Source organism: Pinus tabuliformis, chromosome 5_2 (assembly GCF_031772625.1).
Source record: "Pinus tabuliformis cultivar Carrire ecotype Pingquan chromosome 5_2, CPIR1, whole genome shotgun sequence".
NCBI classification, from domain to species: Eukaryota; Viridiplantae; Streptophyta; class Pinopsida; order Pinales; family Pinaceae; genus Pinus; species Pinus tabuliformis.
In genome coordinates, this window is record NC_142306.1 from 851,502,669 (window position 1) to 851,524,568 (window position 21,900).

At 39.4% G+C, this 21,900-nt stretch overlaps 2 protein-coding genes across 2 annotated transcripts; one reads left to right on the plus strand and one right to left on the minus strand.

The window, feature by feature from the left end:
• The first annotated feature begins 367 nt into the window (after positions 1 to 367).
• LOC149161980 (uncharacterized) lies at positions 368 to 9,524 on the plus strand. The gene is made up of 5 exons (XM_089437106.1): positions 368 to 1,248; positions 1,742 to 1,824; positions 6,906 to 8,406; positions 8,526 to 8,609; positions 8,899 to 9,524. The coding sequence occupies exons 1-5, from the start codon at positions 1,101 to 1,103 to the stop codon at positions 9,042 to 9,044; spliced, it is 1,962 nt and encodes a 653-aa protein (XP_089293232.1). The 5' UTR covers positions 368 to 1,100; the 3' UTR covers positions 9,045 to 9,524.
• Positions 9,525 to 15,900: 6,376 nt separating this feature from the next.
• LOC149161981 (uncharacterized) lies at positions 15,901 to 16,443 on the minus strand. The gene has a single exon (XM_089435062.1). It carries the CDS (start codon positions 16,441 to 16,443, stop codon positions 15,901 to 15,903), a length of 543 nt encoding a protein of 180 aa, XP_089291188.1.
• Between the last annotated feature and the right edge of the window lie 5,457 nt (positions 16,444 to 21,900).

Sequence of the window (21,900 nt, forward strand, 5' to 3'; positions counted from 1 at the left end):
GGGTTGGTTGAGTTTTGGTGAGAGGGATAGGTTCGGAGTTGAAAAATCAAATATATTATTAATTAATGAAGAAAAGGGCTGTGAATAAGGACAAGGCAGGCTATTATTACAAAAAATAAGAATAATAATAAAAAAATGGCAGGAAACTGACGAAAGAAAGAATTTTTATTTGATTTCGCGCGGGAAATTTCAACTCTAACGGTCACCGCATGCCATGAATCCGTCGCCATCATGATTGATGATGGGACGAGTCATCTCCCCAATAATTAATAGTTGTGCTCTCCCTTTTTGGTAATTTTTTTGGAATATTTAAATATTAAATTATGTATGGTTACGTGCATGTATGGCACATATGATCTTTAAGGCGGAGTAACTGCAATAAGTTGGACTCAAAATCTGTTGGTTTTTAAGTCCATAACGCCATTTTTTAAGCCGAGTCTACTCCGAAGACTCTGCATTTCAAACGTTCTTTTTATTTGTTTTTAACGGAATTTTATTCCCCAATTTTAGTTTTTAACACACCATAATAAATCCGGCTTTCTTTTCTCATTCGCCTGCGTAGATCTCGAGATGTGTCCAAAAAGCTTTCAGTTGGGTTCCTCCCTTCTGTCGCCTGAGGCGAACTGGGTATCAGCCCATTTCATTAATTGCTGGATAATCAATTAGGTTGTGTTTGCAATTTCCAGTCGTGGCGGGTTTTGATTAGTCCCAGCTCCCTGGAATTGATAATAATTAGCAGCAGCTGTAGCTGAAATCAATCAATCGTTTATCTCTGTAATTAAAGCTGCCTGCCCCACTTTCTTGCTGACAGTTTATGTGAGCTCAAGATGCATTTTATTCGGTCTCACGAGTGTTGATGGCAGGGGTTTGCTAGTTCAGTGATTGCCCAATTGTTGACCCATATGGATTCGGTCGCACAAGGGGTATTTTTGCTGGAACACGATATTGCTATTAATAGCTGTTTGTTTCAATAAGAATCCATGAGTTTAAGGACGTGCGAGCTTAAGGTTTCCTGCGCTTAAACGCAGGAGAGGCCAAGGCCTCGTAAGGAGAGTTTTTTGTTATTACAGGATTTGCAGGTGGAAATTGTGTAGCAGGACATGGCTTCTGAAGTGGAACCGGTGGCTAAAAATGCCACAGGGAGTTGCTTTGCAAAAGTTCATGATGTTTTTACCTTAACATGTTCGACCTATAGCAAAACAGACTCAGATAGTCCTTCTTCAGCTGCTGCTAACAATAATACTAAAGGTGGGGGAATATTGGGCTTGTGCCAGGGGCTTTTTTGTGGGGTTTGTCATTTCTGTTCTGGGTATATTCATGTTTGTGGTTTATATACACTGATTTATTTTTTATGCGTATTGTATTATTTTGGGCTCAAGATAAGCTTGGCTGAGCTGATCTGCTCTTTAAGTCTCCTTTTAGCCCAATCTGAGCTGTTCCCCCTGCTACATTTCTTCATGTTTTTTTTTATTACTTAAGTTTGTTGGTTTGCTATGAAACGGATAAACAAAATAATAACGGACGGTAAACTCGAATACATATCCATTACTTTTAGATTTTTTCTTTTTGCGGTTTCTTTTCTTTTGAAATTCTTTTACTTTCAACTCCATTCTGATCAGAATATATTATATTATAGTGTTGGATTTGTTAAAGTTCAGGTACAGGAAGAAGTCTCATTCTTTAGCTTATTGGCCGTTGATTGGAATTATGCTATTGAGCCTTTTCTTTTCTGTCTTGGCAGCATTTTCTTCTTTCAAGACACCCAGTGAAGTCCCTACAGCTCCAGGTGTTGGTGGATATGCCCGCTGGCCTCAATCTTCTCCCGTAAGTGGATATATTAATTGTTTTGGATTTTCTTGAATCTTGATGCTTGTGTCTGTCTATTGATAAACGAGTATCAGTTTTCGGATTTTCTTGAATCTTGTTGCTAGTGTTTGCAGAGCTTTGCTTGTTTCGAGCAAGTTGGTTGTAATGTTCTTTACGGCATAAAAGACCTGAAGTTTCCCTTTCCGTGAAGATCCCGTGATTTCGTTTATTTCATATGTTCCAAATTATTAAAATAAGATATTCCGTAACATGTTCAGGATTTTGGATTTGTATTTATTCGGCCCACCTTCTAAAAGCGGAATGAATTCTGTTTTGCATTTCCTTTTGTACTTTCTTGTTGTTTTACCTTCAGGTTGCCCCATCATGCCAATGTCGTTTATGCTGTTGGCTAGAAGGTACATGGCTTTCCCCCCTTCCGTGCTGCAATTTGTAGTACAGTGATGACCAAAGAAACATCATTCTTGAATATTTTCATCGATTAGTATTCGGTTATGTTGGATAAGATCTGCAATTTTATAGTTCAAGAACCTTGATTCCAGATATTGTGTCCAACTTTTATTTGGTAAATGTCTTTCTCCACTCCAGTCCTTGTTTGCCCTCGTCAATGCCTCTTCTTTCGGCATTCGAGCAGCGATTATACATGTTGTCTGCCTTCATTCAAGCTGCGGGAGAAGTCTCTTGGCGTTGACTATTTAGCTCCTCCACTCCTGATGAATGGTAGAATTCTCTGCTGCTTGTTCAATCCAGTGGATAGGCACCTTAATATCCTCATCTTCTTGGATTTGCAGAAAATAAGCTTGTTGAACTGAAAACTCACTATATCTTCTTCCTTCAAGAAGGGGAATCTTATCTTTTGGATAAGTTTCCAAATTCTCTTTCGATTCATAGTTTAGATTGTCCAGCCATGAGGGTGGCTTTCATTTCCTTTCTGTGGCTTCCAATGGCTAAAGAAACTTCTGATGTCTCCATATAATCTGCTATTCCTATCCGATTGCTTATTTGGTTTCTGCCAGGTTTTCCCGTTTGACCAAAAGCTCAGTTGGTGCACTTGAAGACTCACAAAACAAGAACATTTTGCTAATTGTTCACTTCTCCAATTCTATATGTTTAAGCTAGAGCCTAGGTTCCTACCTTGTTGGATACGCATTGCAAATTGAAGATACTTTCGGAGAAGGAATACATTCTCACTAAAGTCCATTGCATATTTATTCTTTAAAATTCTAGCCCATTATGCCCCTTTCTTATTGTAACATCTCCACATAATCTTGTCCTCTGAGAGCTATATTGAAATATTTCCATTTCTAAGTCAGACCTCCTGAAGATTTTGGTTTGCAGATTGTTTTGCACACCACAAGAGATCACGTTCTATCTTGGTTTGTAGCATTCACCAATTCTGTCTTTGGATTTGCTCTAGTTCCTTCAAAAACAATTTCTGGGGTTCCCAAGTCTGAAAACACGGAGGTTAGAATAGCTTGCTGGACCATCTTGATAAGAGTGATCCTACTCTTTTGAATGTGGAATTGTCCAGTGTAAATCTGATCTTTGAAGCAATATCCCAATTGTTCTGCAGGGAGAGAGGCTCTTTTACAGTTTAGGATTCTACTGATATTTTCTTCAATTTGAAGGGCATTGACGTATTATTCTTTCAAATTCTTACCCATTATGCCTCTTTCCTATTGTAACATCTCCAACTAATTTTGTCGAGAGCTATATCGAAATATTTCTATTTTTGACTCAGACTTCCTGAAGATTTTGGTTTGCAGATTGTTTTACACACCACAAGAGATCATCTTCTGTCTTGGTTTGTAGCATTTGGCAATTTTGTCTTTGGATCTGCTGTAGTTTCTTCAAAAACAATTTCTGGGGTTACCAAGGCTGAAAAGATGTAGGCTGGTATAGCTGGCTGGATGATCTTTATAAGTTGTATAGGGGAAGTTTTTGAATGTCGTATTGTCTAGTCTAAATCCTATATTTGAAGCGATATCCTCCTATTTGAAAAGTTTTGTGAACTATCAATAAAGGACACTCCAAATGTTTTGCAGAAAAAGATTCTTTCACAATTTAATATTCTACTTATATTTGCTTGAATTTGAAGGGCATATCCTGGATTTTTCCTCATCAATTTTCCCTGTTAAATTCTTTAATGAATTCCTAGCAGCTGTTCCATCTTTAATGATTGAGCCGAGAGGCTTATTCTACAGCCCAGTATGATGTGTAACGTTCTCCGTTCGTCATCAAAATTGAATTGGAATTTTGTGCATGTCCAATAAGACAGATGAAAAATCTAAAAATAAATAAATAAATAAATAACTATACAAAACATTTAAATAATGTTGGTTCATAAAAAAATTGACCCGTGAAGAAATTGGATCCCTCTCGGCTCATGTTAGAGCCGTATTTAAGATGGATCTATGCTGGTTTTAACCTGCTAAGAGTGCCATGAACAAATTGTAAGTCGGATTCTCTATCTCCGGTCCCTAAGATTTTAACTCCTTTCATCCCTGAATTTTTTCAACTTGTTTATCAATCTATTGATATCCAGCTACACTGAAAAGGAGTAAAGAGGAATGGGATCCCCTTGGCAAAGACCTCTTGAAGGAGAGGTACTATTGTTGGTGCTCCATTTACCAGGAAAAAATAAGATGCTAAAGTAACACAGCCTAGAACCCATTCTCTCCAATCTTAAATGAACCCAACTTGTTCTAGCATTTTCTGCAGGAAGGTCTTGTTCAACCTATCATAAGCTCTGGACATGTATAGTTTAATTAGCATGCCTCTCTTTTTGTCTATTTAAAGGGAGGGGATGGTTTCTTGGGCAGCGATATTACCATCCAAGATTTGCCCTTGTGATCAAATTGTTTGGAATCTTGTTTAATCTGTTTGCTAGCACCTTGTCTATAAGTTTGTATGAAGCAATGTCCTTTTCAGTTTTTACGTGGATTTAAGATTGTCACTCTTTTTGCTAAAAAAAAACGAAATTTATTAGATAACAAACTTCATTTATGGTGTTCCAACTGCATTTAGCTCACAAAAATTCCTCACCTGTGGGTCCAAGGTTGCAGTTAATTATTTTACTCTTGGTAATCAGATGGAGTTGAGCTCCTACTATTCTACCAGTGTTGTTTGTTGGTTTGGCAAAACCACACTTTCTCAAAACGACCAATTAATTTATTGCACCATTCAAATTCATATTTAGTGTCATATGCACCACAAAGTGTCTGAGCTTTCCACCTTTGTTCACACTTTGCAAATTTGCAGAATCATTCACTGACTTCAAATGTACGACCTTGCCATCTGCTAATTTTTATCAGATTAACTTGTCACCTTTTATGATGGTGCCTAGCTTTTTGTCCCCTATATATAGCTTCCAAAAGCCCTTGTTCGGCTCTTCAATTGTCCTTGCCTTTGAATGTACTACTAGATTCATCATTCTTTCATGAAACCTATGTTGCAGGAAACGCTGGGTTAGAGCCTAGAGGGTGTTTCTAGCCAGAAACGATATACAAATGCTGAACGCATTTGGTACAGCCTGGAAACATGTTTCAGGCCATACTGGCATGTTTCATGAGGCTGAAACATGGCCCAGTACAGCCTGAAACGTGTTTCCAGGTCGTATGGCCACGTTTCAGCGATAAAGTGACTTTTTATTTTTTATTTTATTTTATTTATTTTTATTTTTTTATTCGCTACCTGCCAATTCAGGAGTGATAGAGGGAGCTATTGAATATTGGAAACACAATTTTTTGAGTGGGTCAGCCTAACGTTCAAGCCTATGGCCCTAGTGTTGATATGCAGTTCATGGCAATGTTAAATTCTTAAAGTAGAAGGATAAAAATGAAAGATAAAAGAGAATCTCTTTCATTTTCATTCTTTTACTTAAATTTTTAACATTAACATGAAATGGCTCAGGATGTTCGAGAGTGGTTTCGCCCTCATTGGATTTCACATGGAGAAAGTAGAATTTTAGATCTCATTCAAAATCCAGCAGACTTATCATTTTTTCAGGATTTCAGGATTGGGGGATTGCAATATTTCCATTGGATTTTGTCATGTACTAGGGTATGGAACTTGTATTTAATCAGGAGCATCAAGCCCTCTATGTAGGGGAGACTCCCAATAATCAAGAACACCTGGGGTACTAAGGTATGGAACTTGTATTTAATCAAGAACACCAAGGCCGTTTGACTATGTAGAAAGAGACTCCCAATCAAGCACGAGAAAAGAAATTAGAAATTTCTTGTGGCAAGAGGGTTGAAAGCTATTAGTCTTTAGTCTTTATAGTACTTGCACCCTCATTGTCCATATATATAATAAAGACTAACTTTGAAATTTGGATATATAATAAAGGCTGATTTTGGATATTGCTATTTTCATTATGTGATCATTTATGAGTAAATGTGATTTAAATTTAGAGACTTATAGTTTATGCATTGATATTGGACAATTTAATCATAATGTAATAAATTATAATGTATCATGTATGCTTTACGATTGCACATGTTTCTTAAATGTCCTAATATATATATATCACATTTCCCAGTTTCCAAATTTTTTTTGGGGGGGGGGGGGTGGTCATGTTTCATAACCATACCCGTTTCGGAAACTCTTACCCGTTTCCCTGTATCATGCAACTTAGCATGAAACTAATTTCCTTTTTTTTTTCCCAAGATCTGGACTATTTTAGTTGCCAAGAGATAGATTGTGTTGTCTGCTGAGTAACTATTGCACACTAAAACTTGCTAGCATAGGCATCGGGATTATAAGCATGCAGTTTAGTGTTATGAATCCATGGGGGGTATATATGGGGTTGAAACTTGAATGTTGATGCAATGGGGGTTAAACGTAATAAGGGTTGACATAATCGGTACATGACACTCAGGGCCTGCAATGGCTGCCATTCAAGGCAAAGTAAGAAAAGTGGTTTGTGCTGTGAAACTGAATTTTCCAAATCTATGTAAACATAGTTATTACCAAGTGATCTGTATATGTAAACATAGGCATTGTTTTATTCACTAAAACCTTCTAATGATTCTCTGTTTGAAGGAGTGCTCATTCTGTTTTCTTTCTGATATCCACAGGCTAGCACTAATGCTGAATCGAAGGGTAGTGAGCCTATACAAGATGGTCCTTCAACACCTCTGCGTTACCTTGCAAGGCCAAAGCATATACGCGATGAGACTCCACACTCTACTAATTCTCTACCCTCTCTTTCACTAGCAGTGGGTCTAAGTACGGCATACAAAGAAGGTTTTGAGCAAGAGGGCGAAGAAAATACTAAATTCAACTCACCCTCTTTCTTTCTTGGTAAGTCTGGGAGAGGGCCACAGTCACTTTTGAAGCTTGACTCCTCTGATGGTCCTGGGGCCTTTGCTACTGGGGGTATGACAAAGATGTCTTTGTCTAAAGTGGATGCAATCCAGCAACCAGATGTGTACCAGCATAGTGCCGTGTTAACTAATAATCCTCAGGCCTTCAGCTCTGTTAATTCAGCATTTAATCTACAGGCATCTGGAGCCATACCACATATCGTTCCTATGACAGTAAATACAGTGTCATCCAACACTAGACAGATTTTGCAGTGTCAAGATCCATTGCAGGGTAGTGCATATGGAGAGAGTTTTAAGATTCCAGCTAGCACCACAAGCCAGTTTTCTTATGCTACCTTTAAAGGCAACCGATTGGAGGCAGTAAACTTCATGCCTATCCTTCAGACCCCTCCTATGCCAGGTTTTGGTGGGCAACAGCTGATTAAAAATGAAGGCAATCTGTCTCTTGGCAACAAAAGTTGTCAAGAATCTGGGAGAAAAAGGAAATTGGTTTCCCAAGTGAAACCGATAGTACCAACAGCACACACACCAGAAGATATGGGCAAGGGCTTTCTGGAAGCTAGAGATGGTGCAGAAAATGATGGGCACTATCATAAGAAGAAACAATTTAAGCTGAGTAAGCCACCGAATGATAAAACTGAAAATTTGAAGGTAGTGAATGGCTTTGCAGGTTTACAAAACATGAACCGAGTTGAAAAACTTGGAAACTTCGCAGTATCATTGAGTCTAAAGTTGAATTCAAATGACGTGATAGATACATTAGTTAGTTATTCCTCAAGGTCCAACATACAAGGATATAGTGATTCAGAGCCAGGAAAGACTTCTGATACTTTGGCATTGGATGCAGCAACAACTGAGGCTTTGATAAAACAACCAAAGATAGGAAATATTGAAGGACAGAATCTGGATGATCAATCTCAGGTTTTGGGGTTAACACTTCTCAATTTTCCAACACATGCTCCTATGCCAGCAGCTGTGAGTACCTTTTCATCAGGTGGTCCTAAACTTCTTCAGAATATCATGCAGGAAGGCAGTCATAGAGATTCTCATGTAGCTAAGAGAGACTCTTCTCAAAAAACACCTTCATTCGACTCAGGGTGGGGCAAGTATCTAAAACTGTCTCCCGCACCAGATTCTTCTCTTCTTGTAAATGAAGGAAAAACTGAAACTATTTTACCTTATCAGAAACGCTTTATAGAATTGCAAGCTTTTCTAAAGCGATGTGATGAGCCAGATCAGGGGTATCTCAAAAGTAAGCCGACAAATATTTTACCGCCTTGATTGTTGATGATATATTTTACTGCATTCAATTTTGGTCTCTTTGCAAACAAGATGGGTTGACATTTTATTCTGTTGTCTTTGTAATGCCAGCTCTTCGATCTTTATCTGCTGCTGCTCGAAGTGAACATGCAGTGGAGCTAGAAAACAGAGCCATTTTGCTTTCGTTGGAAGAAGGTACATTTACATTGTTGTATCTAGATAGCTGTTAATGTTTGATTCAATTTCACATATAAATCCATGTTGTATTCATAATATATTGAGGAAAGATGAGCTTGAACTAGTAAACTGAGGCCTCAGTTCCTAGAAAACTTGGCTTAGAAATATTCTGTAGCTCTCTCCATTTAAGTGTATGCATCATCTAGTATTTTAGTCTTTTAGATATTGTGGTTCGGCATTAAACAGAATGTAGAGTAAATCTTTTATTTTTATCCCAGAAGACTTATCCGTCTGTTTTGCTACGCAGTTAAAGAGATAAAGCGGATGAAAATGCTGGATGTTTTTGCAAAGAATCCGGAGAGCAGGGCAGCAGATGAAGCAGGTACAACTAAACAGGTTGCTCAGTTGCCTGCCATTGTCTCTACAAAGGCACATATTGTGTCCAATCCATAGTGTGTCTGCTATTGGGAGATTCAGAAAAAGATTTGGGATGTCACATAGTTGGAAGGGTAATAATTGGTGGCTTGTCACCTTATTGCGGGCATGGTGTCAACCTGCAATGCATCGTCTATAAGTGGATGCAAAACAAAGGCTTCCATACATGACACTAAAAAGGTTTCCATACATGACAGCTCTATTAACAGCCTCTCATTTGCAGCCAGAAGCCAAATAATTAGCAAATGCTGAATATTTGGAATTCGTTGTGCTTGTATAATCTCATAACAGAGATTCTGTGCTTGGCACCCAAGTTGGGTGACATGTAATCTTTTCATCTTGGCAGGTTTCATAGATTGATATAAAACTGAACATGTGTAGAACTATCCCCAGTTCTAGCTTGTGGTTGATTTTTTATTGTTTTTTCCACAAGCAAAGGGGTTTTATCAGAAAGCTAATATTTGAGATTCTAAGAGTCATTTCTCTTTTGGCGTTCAATATTGTCAAATCTGTTATCTTTTCAGCTTGGAATATTAACACTGCAAATGAATAATTGATTTATTAGTTGGGTATGTGTGGTTTTTCCTACTGCAGTTGTATTTGAGTATTAATGGCTTGTTCGATATGGCTATTAGGATTTTGTTGAAACTTAGTTTCTGATTTGTGTTGTTCGGCATTTTGTATTGTGTTTTCCTGATAAATGATGCCATTTTAAATACTCTAGCTGACAAAATTAAATGCCTTTGCCTTGTTTTGAGTTCTGTCTACATGACTTCACGTTCACATTCTGGATATTATCAGGTGGGGCTTTTAACAAGGGTTTAATTTGAGGCAAAATTTTGGGGTTTTGGAATAAATATTTTGCTTGCTAGTTTTTCAAGATTTTTAAAAATAATAAAACTGTCATTATTGAAGAATTCCCTAGTGTTGCACAGCATCCATGAGAATGAGAATAGCCTTCTCTCACTATAAGCTAGATATTGATCATTGCTGGTTTTGGGAGTTCTGACATCAGATTTTTATCTTATCTTTGTTGGGACCTCTGTTTTTCAGTATTATTAAGATCTGAAGGGGTCAGTTTTTAAGTAACATTTTGCAGGGCATCTGAATTGATTGTTTGTTCTAAAACTATAAAATTTCTCCTCTCTCATTGGTGGTCATGGGATTCTATTTATTTTGATTAACCCTAGCTGCTTTTGAAAATCAAGCACAATATTTGCAATTGACTGAAATGCGTAATGTCTTCTCTCTTGTGAAGAGAATGTGTATGAATTTGTGTCTTAAAATTGAACAACCAGGTTAATAGGTATCACCCCTGCACGTTGTACCACATGCAATTTGTGAATGAGTCTATCGATTCCCAATTTATTCTTAACCACATGCAATTCGTGAACAAAGGATGAGTCTATCGATTCCCAATTTATTCTTAACCACATGCATTTTGACCCTGGATCCTTGATTCTTTTTGCAGCATATCTAATGCATCCTAAGCACACCACTCTTAATATGAGCAGACCAGTACATTCTCATTCAAGAGCAGACCAGCACATTCTCATTCAACGAGGCAGAGCAGGCTATTAATCTCCCATAGTGAGGAGATTCAGAAATATGCAGTGTACCACATTTTTTTTTCCGAAGGAAAAATCGCAATTTTCATTAAGATGTTGAAAATTACATTGCTGTATAGGTGGCTGTGCCACTCTCATATAGTAACTCATCAAAAATTTCCCAGATTGGGAATCTAAACAAAACTGATAGAAAGTCTGTCAAAAATATATACATGAAAGAGCTAATATAAATATATACACAGATATATCAGAAAATATCATAAAATCAGGGCCTGTTGGCCCCATCAAGTGGCTGGTCCTCATATGGTTGGTGGAAATATTGGTAGAAATCCTGGTCAGTCTGCTCCTGAATCAACCAATGCATCTGTGGCTGGAGCGCGGCCTCCTTGGATAATCTGTTGGAAATCTGGTTGTGCTCCCTGTATATGTGATGACAAAAGATATAGTCAAAAATGAAAAGATAAGTCTCATCCAATATATGCCGGAGTGGTATATGTGATGACAAGAGATATAGTAAAAAATGAGAAGATAAATCTCATCCAATATATGCTGGAGGGGTATATGTGATGACAAGAAATATAGTAAAAAATGAGAAGATAATCTCATCCAATATATGCCGGAGTGTGTGCACGTGACATGCAGTTTGATGATTAAACCAGTGTATGATGAGTTTAGAATCTCCAAAAATTTGGATGCGAGTACAGCCCTTCTCAAGTGCAAAATAAAGTAAGTGTTTGAGTGTGATGAGCTCTGCAAAGTTATTTGTACCCTCTCCCAGACCCATCTGTATTTTGTAATAGTGAATGTCTGATAAATGCAATAGGACACCCCCGCCACCCCTGGCCCCCCCCCACAACTTTGTTGTTGTGCTGAACCATCAAAGTAAGCCCAAGGGATGTTCTTGTCAATATATTATGTGGTAATGATATGAGCATTTTGGGGGCGATTGTCATCAGGTATGCTGTTGTATATAGAAATGATATGTGCAGTCGCATGAGGCCAATGCGGGGTATGATTGGAGAAAATATATATGTTTCTTAGTAACCAAATGCACCAACAGATCAACAGAGGGATATTCCTAGCCTTGATGGGTTGTGCAGCAGACCACCACAATTGCCAAGCTTCCAAGAGATTGTTACCTTGCCAGTGCGAGGGGAGTTGGAGGGATGTAAGAACATTGTGCCAAATGGAAATGGTGCATGGACATTGCAAAAAGAGGTGATCTATGGATTTAGATGCTAGCTTGCAGAGGATACACCAGGTGGGGCCATGAAAGGTTCACTTATGAAGATTATCCCCTGTAGGAGCAATGTTGCGAAGGATACACCACATGAATAGTTTGGCTCTGGGAGGAGCCTTCAGCTTCCAAAGAGATGTCCACCACCAATCTGTGATCTGGGGCTTTTGTGCTGCAAAGATAAGGGGATATCCATCCTTAGGAGAGTATTGTCCATGCTGAGAATGTGCCCAAATAAGTACATCTTCACCCTCAGTAATCCTGACATGTGATTCAGAGAGAGCATTTATGTAGGATTTCCACTCATTATGCCAGTTGTGTGGGATATTCAATTGTTCAGCAGATTTCCAGGCTTGTCGAAATATGGAGGTATTGTCTGGATCAACAATGTGTGCAAGACGAGTGTGACTAGATGTCGAGAGGAGATGTAAGAGCTCAGGTGGGAGATGATAAGCATTCCCACAGCCAGACCAAGGATCCATTCCCAATCGAACCAGGGATCCAGATCCAATCCTCCAAGTAAGCCCATCCCAAATATATGAGAGAGAGTTTAGAACAACTCTCCAAATGGTTGAGATATGACCCTTGTTCCAAGAGGGTAGCTTGATCCAGTCCAAAGGGTGTAGGGGACTTATGTATTTCTGTATGACCACCTCAGTCCATAGATTCTTGGTTGTCATGATGGGATGTATGACCACCTCAGTCCATAGATTCTTGGTCGTCATGATGTGCCATCCCATTTTGGCAGCTAATGCTTTGGCAAATGCAGCGAGATTTTTCATGCCCCAACCACCCCATTTCTTAGGAAGGGCAATGTGTTCCCATCTGACCCAAGCATATAACTTCCTTCATGTTGCCCCTTCCAAAGGAATTTGCAGCATAACTGTTGTATCCTGTTCAAGATGCCCCTTGGAATCCAAGCCAAAGACATCCAGTACACCAAAGTGGCTTCAAGAACCGATTTGATGAGAATGAGTCGACCAACCCGGGACAACCATCTATGGTGCCAAATATTCAGTCGCCTTTCAATTTTGGCCACTAGCCAGCTCCAATCTGCGATCTTATATTGTATAGGCTTGAGCCGAAATCCAAGGTATTTGAGCCCTTCTTCAAAAGGGAGAACAGTAAAAGGAAATCGTTGGCTGACATAGTGAACTTCATGAGGTGAACAACCAACCGCAGTCACAGTCGATTTTTGACTATTACATTCCATACCAGTTACCAAGAAGAAAGTTCTGAAAATCAATGAAAGGGTTGTAGTATCACCAATAGAACCATTTAGGAAGATTAGTACATCATCAACAAAAAGTAAATGAGTAAGTATGCATCCATTGGTAATTTTGATACCCTGTAATCTACCCAACCTTTTCTCCTCAGATATAAGGCGACTTAGACCTTCCATGATCAACAAGAAAAGAAGTGGGGAGAGAGGACATCCTTGTCTAAGTCCTCGCTCGACATGGAAGAAGGGTGATGCAGAACCATTAATAAGAACACTATAAGAAACAAAAGATATGCAACACATGATCCATTGTATGAAACCAATGGGGAACCCCAAATGTGTCAAGAGCATTCTCAGGTAAAGCCAACTTGTACGATCAAATGCCTTTGCAAGGTCAATCTTAAGTATCATACCCTTGAGCCTCTTGATCTTAATGGAATGAAGAACCTCTTGGGCAATACCAATTGCTTCATGAATTTGATGATGATTGAGGAAAGCAAATTGTTCCAGAGAGATATGTTTGGATAATATAGGCTTAAGGCGGTTGGCAATGACTTTGGCGATGATCTTGTATATGCAGTTGCAGAGGGAGATGGGCTTGAAATCATTGAAGGGAAAAGGGGAGTCGGATTTGGGAATCAAGGCAATGAAAGTAGAGTTGAAGGCATCATACATGCATCTAGAAGTTCAACATTCTTCAATAACCTGTAGCAGGTCGTTTCCCAATACTTCAAAAAATGCTAGATAGAATTCAATCGGCCAACCATCCGGGCCAGGACTCTTATCTTTCTTGAACCATTTGAGGGTGCCTTCCAGTTCTCCCATAGTGACAAGTTTGGTGAGGTCCTTAGCTGTTTCTTGATCAACAAACCTAGGAAAAAACTTGCCACTTTAAGAATTTCAGCAAGTGTAGCTTCTTGGGGCGCTTTGAAAAGTCTACTGAAATGAGAGGAGCTGAGGGTAGCAAGATGATTAAATGAATGAACTTGTTGACCAGTCTCATCCTCCAGGTGCCAAATCGTATTGATAGCACGACGCCCATTAGCAAATTGATGGTAAAATTTAGTATTGTCATCCCCAGATTGTAGCCAAATGGCATGACTCCTTAGTCTCCAAGTCTCCTCTCTGTCCTTCAGTATTCTGGTTCTCTCTGCTTCAAGATGAATAAGGCGCTCTTTAGACTCAGCAGATTCAAAACCCCTCCCATTTACTCCAGTCAGGTTTGTAAGTTCGAGTTCAATATCATTAAGATGCTGCTCATCCCTAGTTCTTTTCTCCTTTGCCCATTCAATAGTTTTGTGCTTGAGGCAGAGGAGCTTCTTTGCAAAACATTCAGTATGGGATTGGCCAGGAAGAGGGGGATGGGATTTCCAGTAATCCGAGACCATGTTGGTGTAGACTGCATCCTTGAGCCAAGTAGAGTTAAACTTGAAGGGGGCTTTAGGCTTTCGATCAGCAGTTGCAAATTCAAGATATATGGGAGAATGATCGGATAATCCCTCGGATCCCACCCATTGACGATACAGGGAAAAATGGACAAGTAATGCTTCTTTGATGAGAAAACAATCCAGTCTATGGGCAAGCATAGCATCCCCCAGTTCTTCTGTTGCACCAGGTAGGTTGAGGACGAGCCATAGGAATATCGATGAAATGGTGGTCATTCAGGAGGGTGTAGATGGAGTCAGAGAAAGGATCAACCTATGCATTCTGACCCCATGATTCGGCATGGCCAATAGAGAAATTGAGGTCCCCCCCTAAAATGATGTTATCAACTTGCAAGAAGGATGAATCAAGGAGTGATTCCCAATAGGTAGCCCAATTAGTACAAGGACCATATACATTAATCAATCTCAAATCTCTACCGAAATCAAATGAGAAAATATCACCCTTAATAAAGCCATCACCCCCCCAAACATTAAGCAGTTTGACAGACCTAGGGTTATAGCCAAATGCAATGCCTCCAGAACGGCCCCGAACATCGAGGGCATGAAAGTGCCATCCAGTAACAAGTGCTTCAAGGGTAGGAATAATATGATCAATGAGGGCAAGGGTTTCTTGTAGAAAAATAATGTCCACCTTCTCAAGTTCCAGTAGTCTCTAGAAGGCTAGTTTTTTGGCAGGACTAGCCAACCCACGACAATTAAAGGATAACCACTTCATGGAGGACCAAAGGTAGGGGATGTCAATGCTCTAAGGACCCTATCAATAGGAAGTTGATGCCCTTCGGCTACATCCAAACCAACTTGGATGATAGCTTTGGAGATTCGAGAGTGGCGACCCCTGGTCGGTTTGCACTGTTTGTGGGGGGAGGGGGAGCGATGCCAAGACCATAATAGTCGTCGGAGGAAAATTTAACCGTCGAGCGGAGATTATAGGAGTGACTTGGTTGGGAATCCAAGGAAGACTCAAAGAGAGGAGCAACCAACAAGATATCAGGGATGGTAGGGAGGGTGTTCGAAAAGAAGGGAGGGGAGGAAACAAAGGGACAAGTGAGAGGAGTGTGAATATATGCAGGTGAAAAGGTGCAAAGTGCAGAAGATGCAATATGTAGAGCATCAATAATAAAGGGATTAACATGAGGGGGAGGGGAGGATTACCCGATGAGATGGTTGCCGCCGTTGCCACTGCTCGAGATCTAGTAATGCGAGGAGAGGGTGGACGAACAAGAGCTGAGCCCGAACAATGTGACACATCCTTTGTAGAAGGGGGGCGACCATCTTGCGAATCAATCCTCTTGTTCTGAGTACCAGAAGGAATGTCCGTGGTGTCGCTATAATATTGCGGTACAATGGTAGAATCGGTAGCCAGCAAAGGGAAATCCTTGTATAGGTGGCCAATCTTGTGGCATCAACGACATCTATATGGAACCCCCTCATAGTCAAGGATCTGAAGGCGACTGGTATTCCGCCACTGAATGTTAAGATTCTCCTCCAAGCCTTCCCGAGTGTCCAGGTGAACAAGGATGCGCGTCATGGCCATGTTGCCAGTGATCACATAGGATTTATCATAATCCAAGTAGGTGCCCAGAGTGTTGCCAATGCGTTTGAAGATGTCTTTTGACCAAAAATGGAGTGGGAGTCTAGGCAGACAAACTTGAATAGGGCCGGCCCCTAGATGTTCGCGATCCGGGTCAAAAAGGGGACTCCACTGCTTGAGCAACACCGGGGCGAGCTCAATATGCCAGTATTTAGACAATACCCAGGGGATATATTCAGGACGCTGAAATCTAAGTGCAAACCATCCCTGGGAAAGTGTGACTACAGACGGTAGTTCCTCGAGGACTTGTCCCCAAATTTCTAGTACCCATTGCTGAAGGCGAGCCGTGTTGTAAGAGCGTCCACACACACGTTTGACCAGTACCCTATCAGCAGTTTCTATAACGTCCCCCATCTGCAGCCCGTCACCAAGTATGAGCGAGAGTTTTTTGTTTCCGGCCTTGATGCCCTTGTACTTTTTTGCCAACCGGGGGGATTTGCCTGCAGGAGGAGAGATCGAGATGTCTGAGACTGAACCCTGTGTAGCAGAAACCCTAATACCAACACCAATGTCAGGAGGCGGGAGGGAGGAGCCCTCAAAGTAGCCAGATGTAATGGGAAAGGAGGCCACAAGAGAGGAAAAGGGGCTAGGTGGAGCCACAGAGTAATGGAAGGGAGGGCCCTGGATCAGAGGGTTAGGTTGATGAGGAACCTTAGGTGAGAAGGTACCCGATAGATCCGGCTAGTAGGAGGTACTGGGGGGGTTAAGATTGGAGGCAAGGAACTGCTGAGATGCCGACGAGGGAGGGGAAAAAGAGGAGTCTGGGAGGAGAGATGCGCCAGGAGAGCCCGAAAAAGACAGGGAGGAGGGGGTTGGATTGACCGACGGCACAAAATTCTGAGCCGGTGGGCAAGGATGAGAGAAGAAAGGCACCGAGAAACCCCTAGGGTCACCCGCCAGAGAAGATGGGATCTGCAAGGAGATGGGGGAGGTAGCTGATGACAACTGAGGTGGCAAAACCATCCATAGAGGCACCGAGTCATCCTTAGAGTAATCAACCAAGTCATCCTCCATCTCAACCAACAAAAAGTGATGGGTGTTTCGCAAAATGCGCTGCCCGCTGATATGCCAAAAACCACTGTGCAGCGGCGTCAAGACAAAAATCAATGGAGCCAAGAGCCGGTGACTGTCAGCGGAATAGCAACATTCACCAAAACGAAGAGTACATAAATGTTTAGCCGAAACCTGCTCAGAGCGAGCCCTAGTTGACAACAGGAGTGCGACGGGGTTTTGTAGAGCCATCACTAGTGTTTCATCCCATACCTAACTTAAATGGGAGACATAAACTATACCAGTGTACCACATTTATTTTGCTCTTGGATCTCAACTCATTTTGTAGCAAATCTATGCATCCCAAGCTTGTCACTCTTAACATGAATGGACCAACACAATCATCCAAGCAGGATATTAATCTCCCAAAATGATGAGATTCAAAAGCATTAGAGGTAGAGGATGTCTGGTTTGTATTTAGGGAGGTCATCAAGTGACCATAGGTTTATTATAAATCAAATTTAAAAATTAGAATATTGAAATGTTATGCAAAACTATATTTTTCTTTAAGTATAATAATTTACATTATTTATTTATTTATGTTAAAATAAATAATAAAAATATTATAGCGCTTTTCCCATTTTAACATAAACAATGTCTAGAGTCGCAATCACATTTGAGGATTCAACTGAGATGCTACCGTAATAAAAGAAATCCACCGACGCATAATTATTTTGTAGCATGGCATCTTCTGTCATCATCTATCAATGCATTATTATCCTCAATATTTTTGTGGCATGGCATCTTCTCTCCCTTCACGATAGAAACTTACAAAGAAGCATATACAATAACAATGGTGTTAGTTCAGTGTAACATATTTTTATTAATATATGAAGATGCCAAAGTCTATCCATTTCAGTAACCTGAGTTCATGCTTATGATCATTATTGAAGGCAATTCAGAACTATAAAGGAAACTAACATGGATCAATTTAAACCACCTGTTTGGTAGCTCGGTGAAGGTAAATAACATGCATATCAAACACCAGAATTTTAGATATATAATTTAAATTTTAACCTTGCAAAGGCACATATCAAATCCAAATGGAACAACTTCCTTATTGAAATGAACCAAATATATTTACATCAATCGTTTTACTAAAGTGCAAATTTATGAACCTAATTTTCTTCATATACACTAGAGTTATTGTTCATGGTATCCCAAATGAATTTATGTAATAATGACAAGACTCCTATGTAGCACATAATGAAGTTGAAAATGACACAATCTGCAAATTTATTAACCTTATCCTTTTCACATGCACCAGAGTTAGAGTTAATGTTCCTGTTATCCAAGTGAATTTATGTAATAATGGACAAGACTCCTGTGCAGCACATAATGAAGTTTAGAGCATCACAATCTTCATAATTGAAATGTAGATCATGTCATATAAAATAGAAAAATTGATTGTTTACTGTAAAAAAGCCACAAAGAGAAGTTTGATGGATTTGTTTCAATGGTTAAGTGCTTTGAACATGTTTTTTAAGATTTGGGTTCAAGCCCCCTAAGTCCCTTTCTTGTGTCTCAAACTTGAAAATCTCAATTGGATCAAATACCATCTGTGAAATGTTAAAAAGGCTTAATATTTTTTTTTTTTTCACAAAACTTTTCCATTCAAACACAACTTAATTGGCGATATTAGTAAGATGAATCCATTATGAGGGTAATTGTAAGATTGAACTGGAGGATTTCTGACATTGCCGGAAAGGAATGAAAGTTGTGTGGCAAAATAAATCAACTTTCCTGTTAAAATAGAAGGAACAATTAAAAATAAAAATCAAACATTACTTAATTGGGGATGCTAGTAAGACCGAAATGGAGGAGCTTTGACATTGCCCAAAAGGGACAATAGGACTGTAAAGAAGAATAAAGCAAGGCAAAATAAAGCAACGACGGCTCTTCAATTGAGTGGCAATCCTGCAAAACATTTTGTGGACCACATACATTAAATACATCATTTCTCCTCAAGTAACTGTGATATATGACAGTTTAATTTTACTGAACCCAAAGGTATCGTTTTTCAAAGATTCCAAACTCCTCAAATTCAACTGCGAGCATGTGACTCTTTAATCTAACTGAATCCAAGGGCATCAATTTTCCAAGAAGATCCAATTCCAATTCAACAGGGAGATGATGGTTTCTTGGACAGTGATATTACTAGGCAAAATCTATCCCTGCTACGAAGATCTTGCAGCTTTGTGATGAAATTATTCAGAAATTGTTATAAAAATTTTGTTAGGAAAACTGGGGACACTTCTCAATATTTTGTGGATGATACTTAATTTAAACATGTCAAAGTCGATTACAATGCTTATAATATGATAAGCACAATAAGTGCACTCAACAGAGACATCCAACCTGAAATCCACCCTAAGACCTGATGAAGCTCAAAACATTTAGCCGCTCAAATTAGCTCAGAAATATTAAATCTCTGCTTCAATCCATTAGCCACTCAAATTAGCTCACAAATCTTAAATCTCTCCTTCAATCTGTGTACTAACTCAGAGTTAAATCTAGCTTTATCAGTTTGCTAGCAATTTATCCTAGGAGTATTATACTTTTCCGTTTTATGGGCTTGAATGTGGTAGCACTTTCTCTATTATATTTCAGATTTCAGAGGGCATCAGTATTGACGTTTTTTTCCTCGAATTTTTGTTACTGAATCACAAGCCCATAATTTTTCCCCATCTGTACATACCTTACAAAAATTCCTTACCACTGGGTCCGATGTGCATATAATTGTTTTACACTCCGGTAATCAGATGGACTGGAGCTCCTACTGTTCTACTCATATTCTGGTTGGTCGGACACAACCATATTTTTGCTTATCCAATACAAAACTAACCAATAATCTGGAACCATCCAAATTCAGTTTGGGTGTCTGTAAAGCGTGTGTGACCTTTCCAACTTTGTTATACTTAGTAAATCTGACAACCATTCACTCTTCAAAATTTCAACTGTATCAGGTTTTTAACTTTATCATATTAACTTTTTGCCTTTTATGACAGTGCCCAACGTTTTGTCCCTACCAGTAGATTCCAAAAGCCCCTTCTAGGGATCTTTCGCTATCTCTGCTCCTTAATGTGCTACTGGAATCTTCGTGAAACTAGTTTCACTGTTCTCGCAAATTCTCGACTATTTTTGTTGGCAAGAGGCAGATTGCCTTCTTTGCTCAGGGGCTGTTGGACATCAAAATCTGCTATCAGAAACATCTGAACTATAGGCATGTTGTGTAAGGCCTCTATTTGGCTGCCATTAGAGGCAGAGTAAGCAAGATGGCTTGTGGTATAAACCAAGATTTTAAAATTCTCTCTAGATGTACTACCCCCACAAGACCTTCACACTGCAAATAAGATTCTGTGTATGTATAGACATTGTTTTGTTCTTCGAAGGAACGCCAATCCTGCTTTCTTTTTGATGTCTACAGGGCAGTACATACGCTGAATCTGAGGATAGCGAACCCATACAAAATGTTTCAATGTCTATGCATTACCATGTGAGAGGCATTTGCAAGCCGAGAATCCATACTTTGCTAATTCTGTACCTTCTCTTTTATTAACAATGGGTTCAAGTTATGCATATAAAGAAGCTTTTAAATGGAAGCATGCTATGAACTCGTCTCACCTTCTCTCCCTGTGGCCAAGTCTGAGAGAGGGCTACACTTAGGTTTGAAGCCTGACTCCTCTTCTGGTCTTGTGACCTTCTTACTCTGAATATGTCTAATATGTCTAGGTATAAATCAGTCACAATCCAGCAACCAATGTGCTAAAAATATATTTGAGTCTTTCATCTCTGTCAATTCAGTGTTCAGTCTACAATTATCTATAGCCATACCACAGATCATTCGGATGACAGTAGATTTAGTGTCATCTAACAGTTGGGCAGGATTCGCAGTGTGAAGATCCAGAGAGAAGTTTAAGATTCCGGGTCGCACCTCCAATGGCAACCTATTGGTGACCCTAAACTACATGCCAATCCTTCGGACTTCTCCAATATAAGGTTTTGGCGGGAACAGCTAATGAACAATGATGCCAGTATGAACAAAGTTAGAAAGCTCAGAAACTTTACAGAGTTGTGTACACTGAATTCGGAAATGCAATAAATTTTTTGGTTAGTTTTGTTCTTTATTCGTCAAAACCCAACGTGCACATATTGTTATGCGGAGTTGGGCAAAAGATCTGATACATTATCATGGAATGCAGCAGCAGCTGAAGCTTATATTAGAAAGTAAGTATTGGAGAACAGAATCTGTATGGTCAATCTCAGGCCTTGTGGTTAAAACCTCACAATGTTCCTGGTTATGCTTTTATGCCGGCAGCAGCTCTAAGAATCTTTTCTTTTAGTTGCAACTGGAGCAAAGCAGCTGTTTCTTGGATGGTGAAATGGTGAAATTGCAAATAAATAATAAATAGGTTTGGTTAGGTGAGTATATGCGTCTGGGTGATGGTTGGCAACTTCTTCGGGACTCTTTATCACTGTATAAGAGTTTGAAAACAAGAAAACACTATGCTAAAATATTCCTGCTTGTTTATGTTTTAATTTTCTTTCTCACTTCAAGACTGAGCTTCATAATTACACTCCCGTGAAAGGCAATATTATTATTATTAATTTTTATTTTTATTTTTTTAAATTAAGTTGGATCAACATTTACCGAAGAGATGTTGTCATTAAAATGTGTGAACTACTCACAATTACACCAGCAATATTTTATCATGAATGATATGTTGTAATTAAGATTATGAGATAGTTATGGAGTTTGAT

Bases quoted from the DNA above. Each gene is read 5' to 3' on its own strand.
- LOC149161980 (XM_089437106.1), top strand. From the start codon at position 1,101: ATGGCTTCTGAAGTGGAACCGGTGGCTAAAAATGCCACAGGGAGTTGC. The intron at 1,249-1,741 runs GTGGGGGAATAT...CTGTCTTGGCAG, and splicing joins TGCTAACAATAATACTAAAG to CATTTTCTTCTTTCAAGACA. The intron at 1,825-6,905 runs GTAAGTGGATAT...TGATATCCACAG, and splicing joins GCTGGCCTCAATCTTCTCCC to GCTAGCACTAATGCTGAATC.
- LOC149161981 (XM_089435062.1), bottom strand. From the start codon at position 16,443: ATGGGGGACGTTATAGAAACTGCTGATAGGGTACTGGTCAAACGTGTG.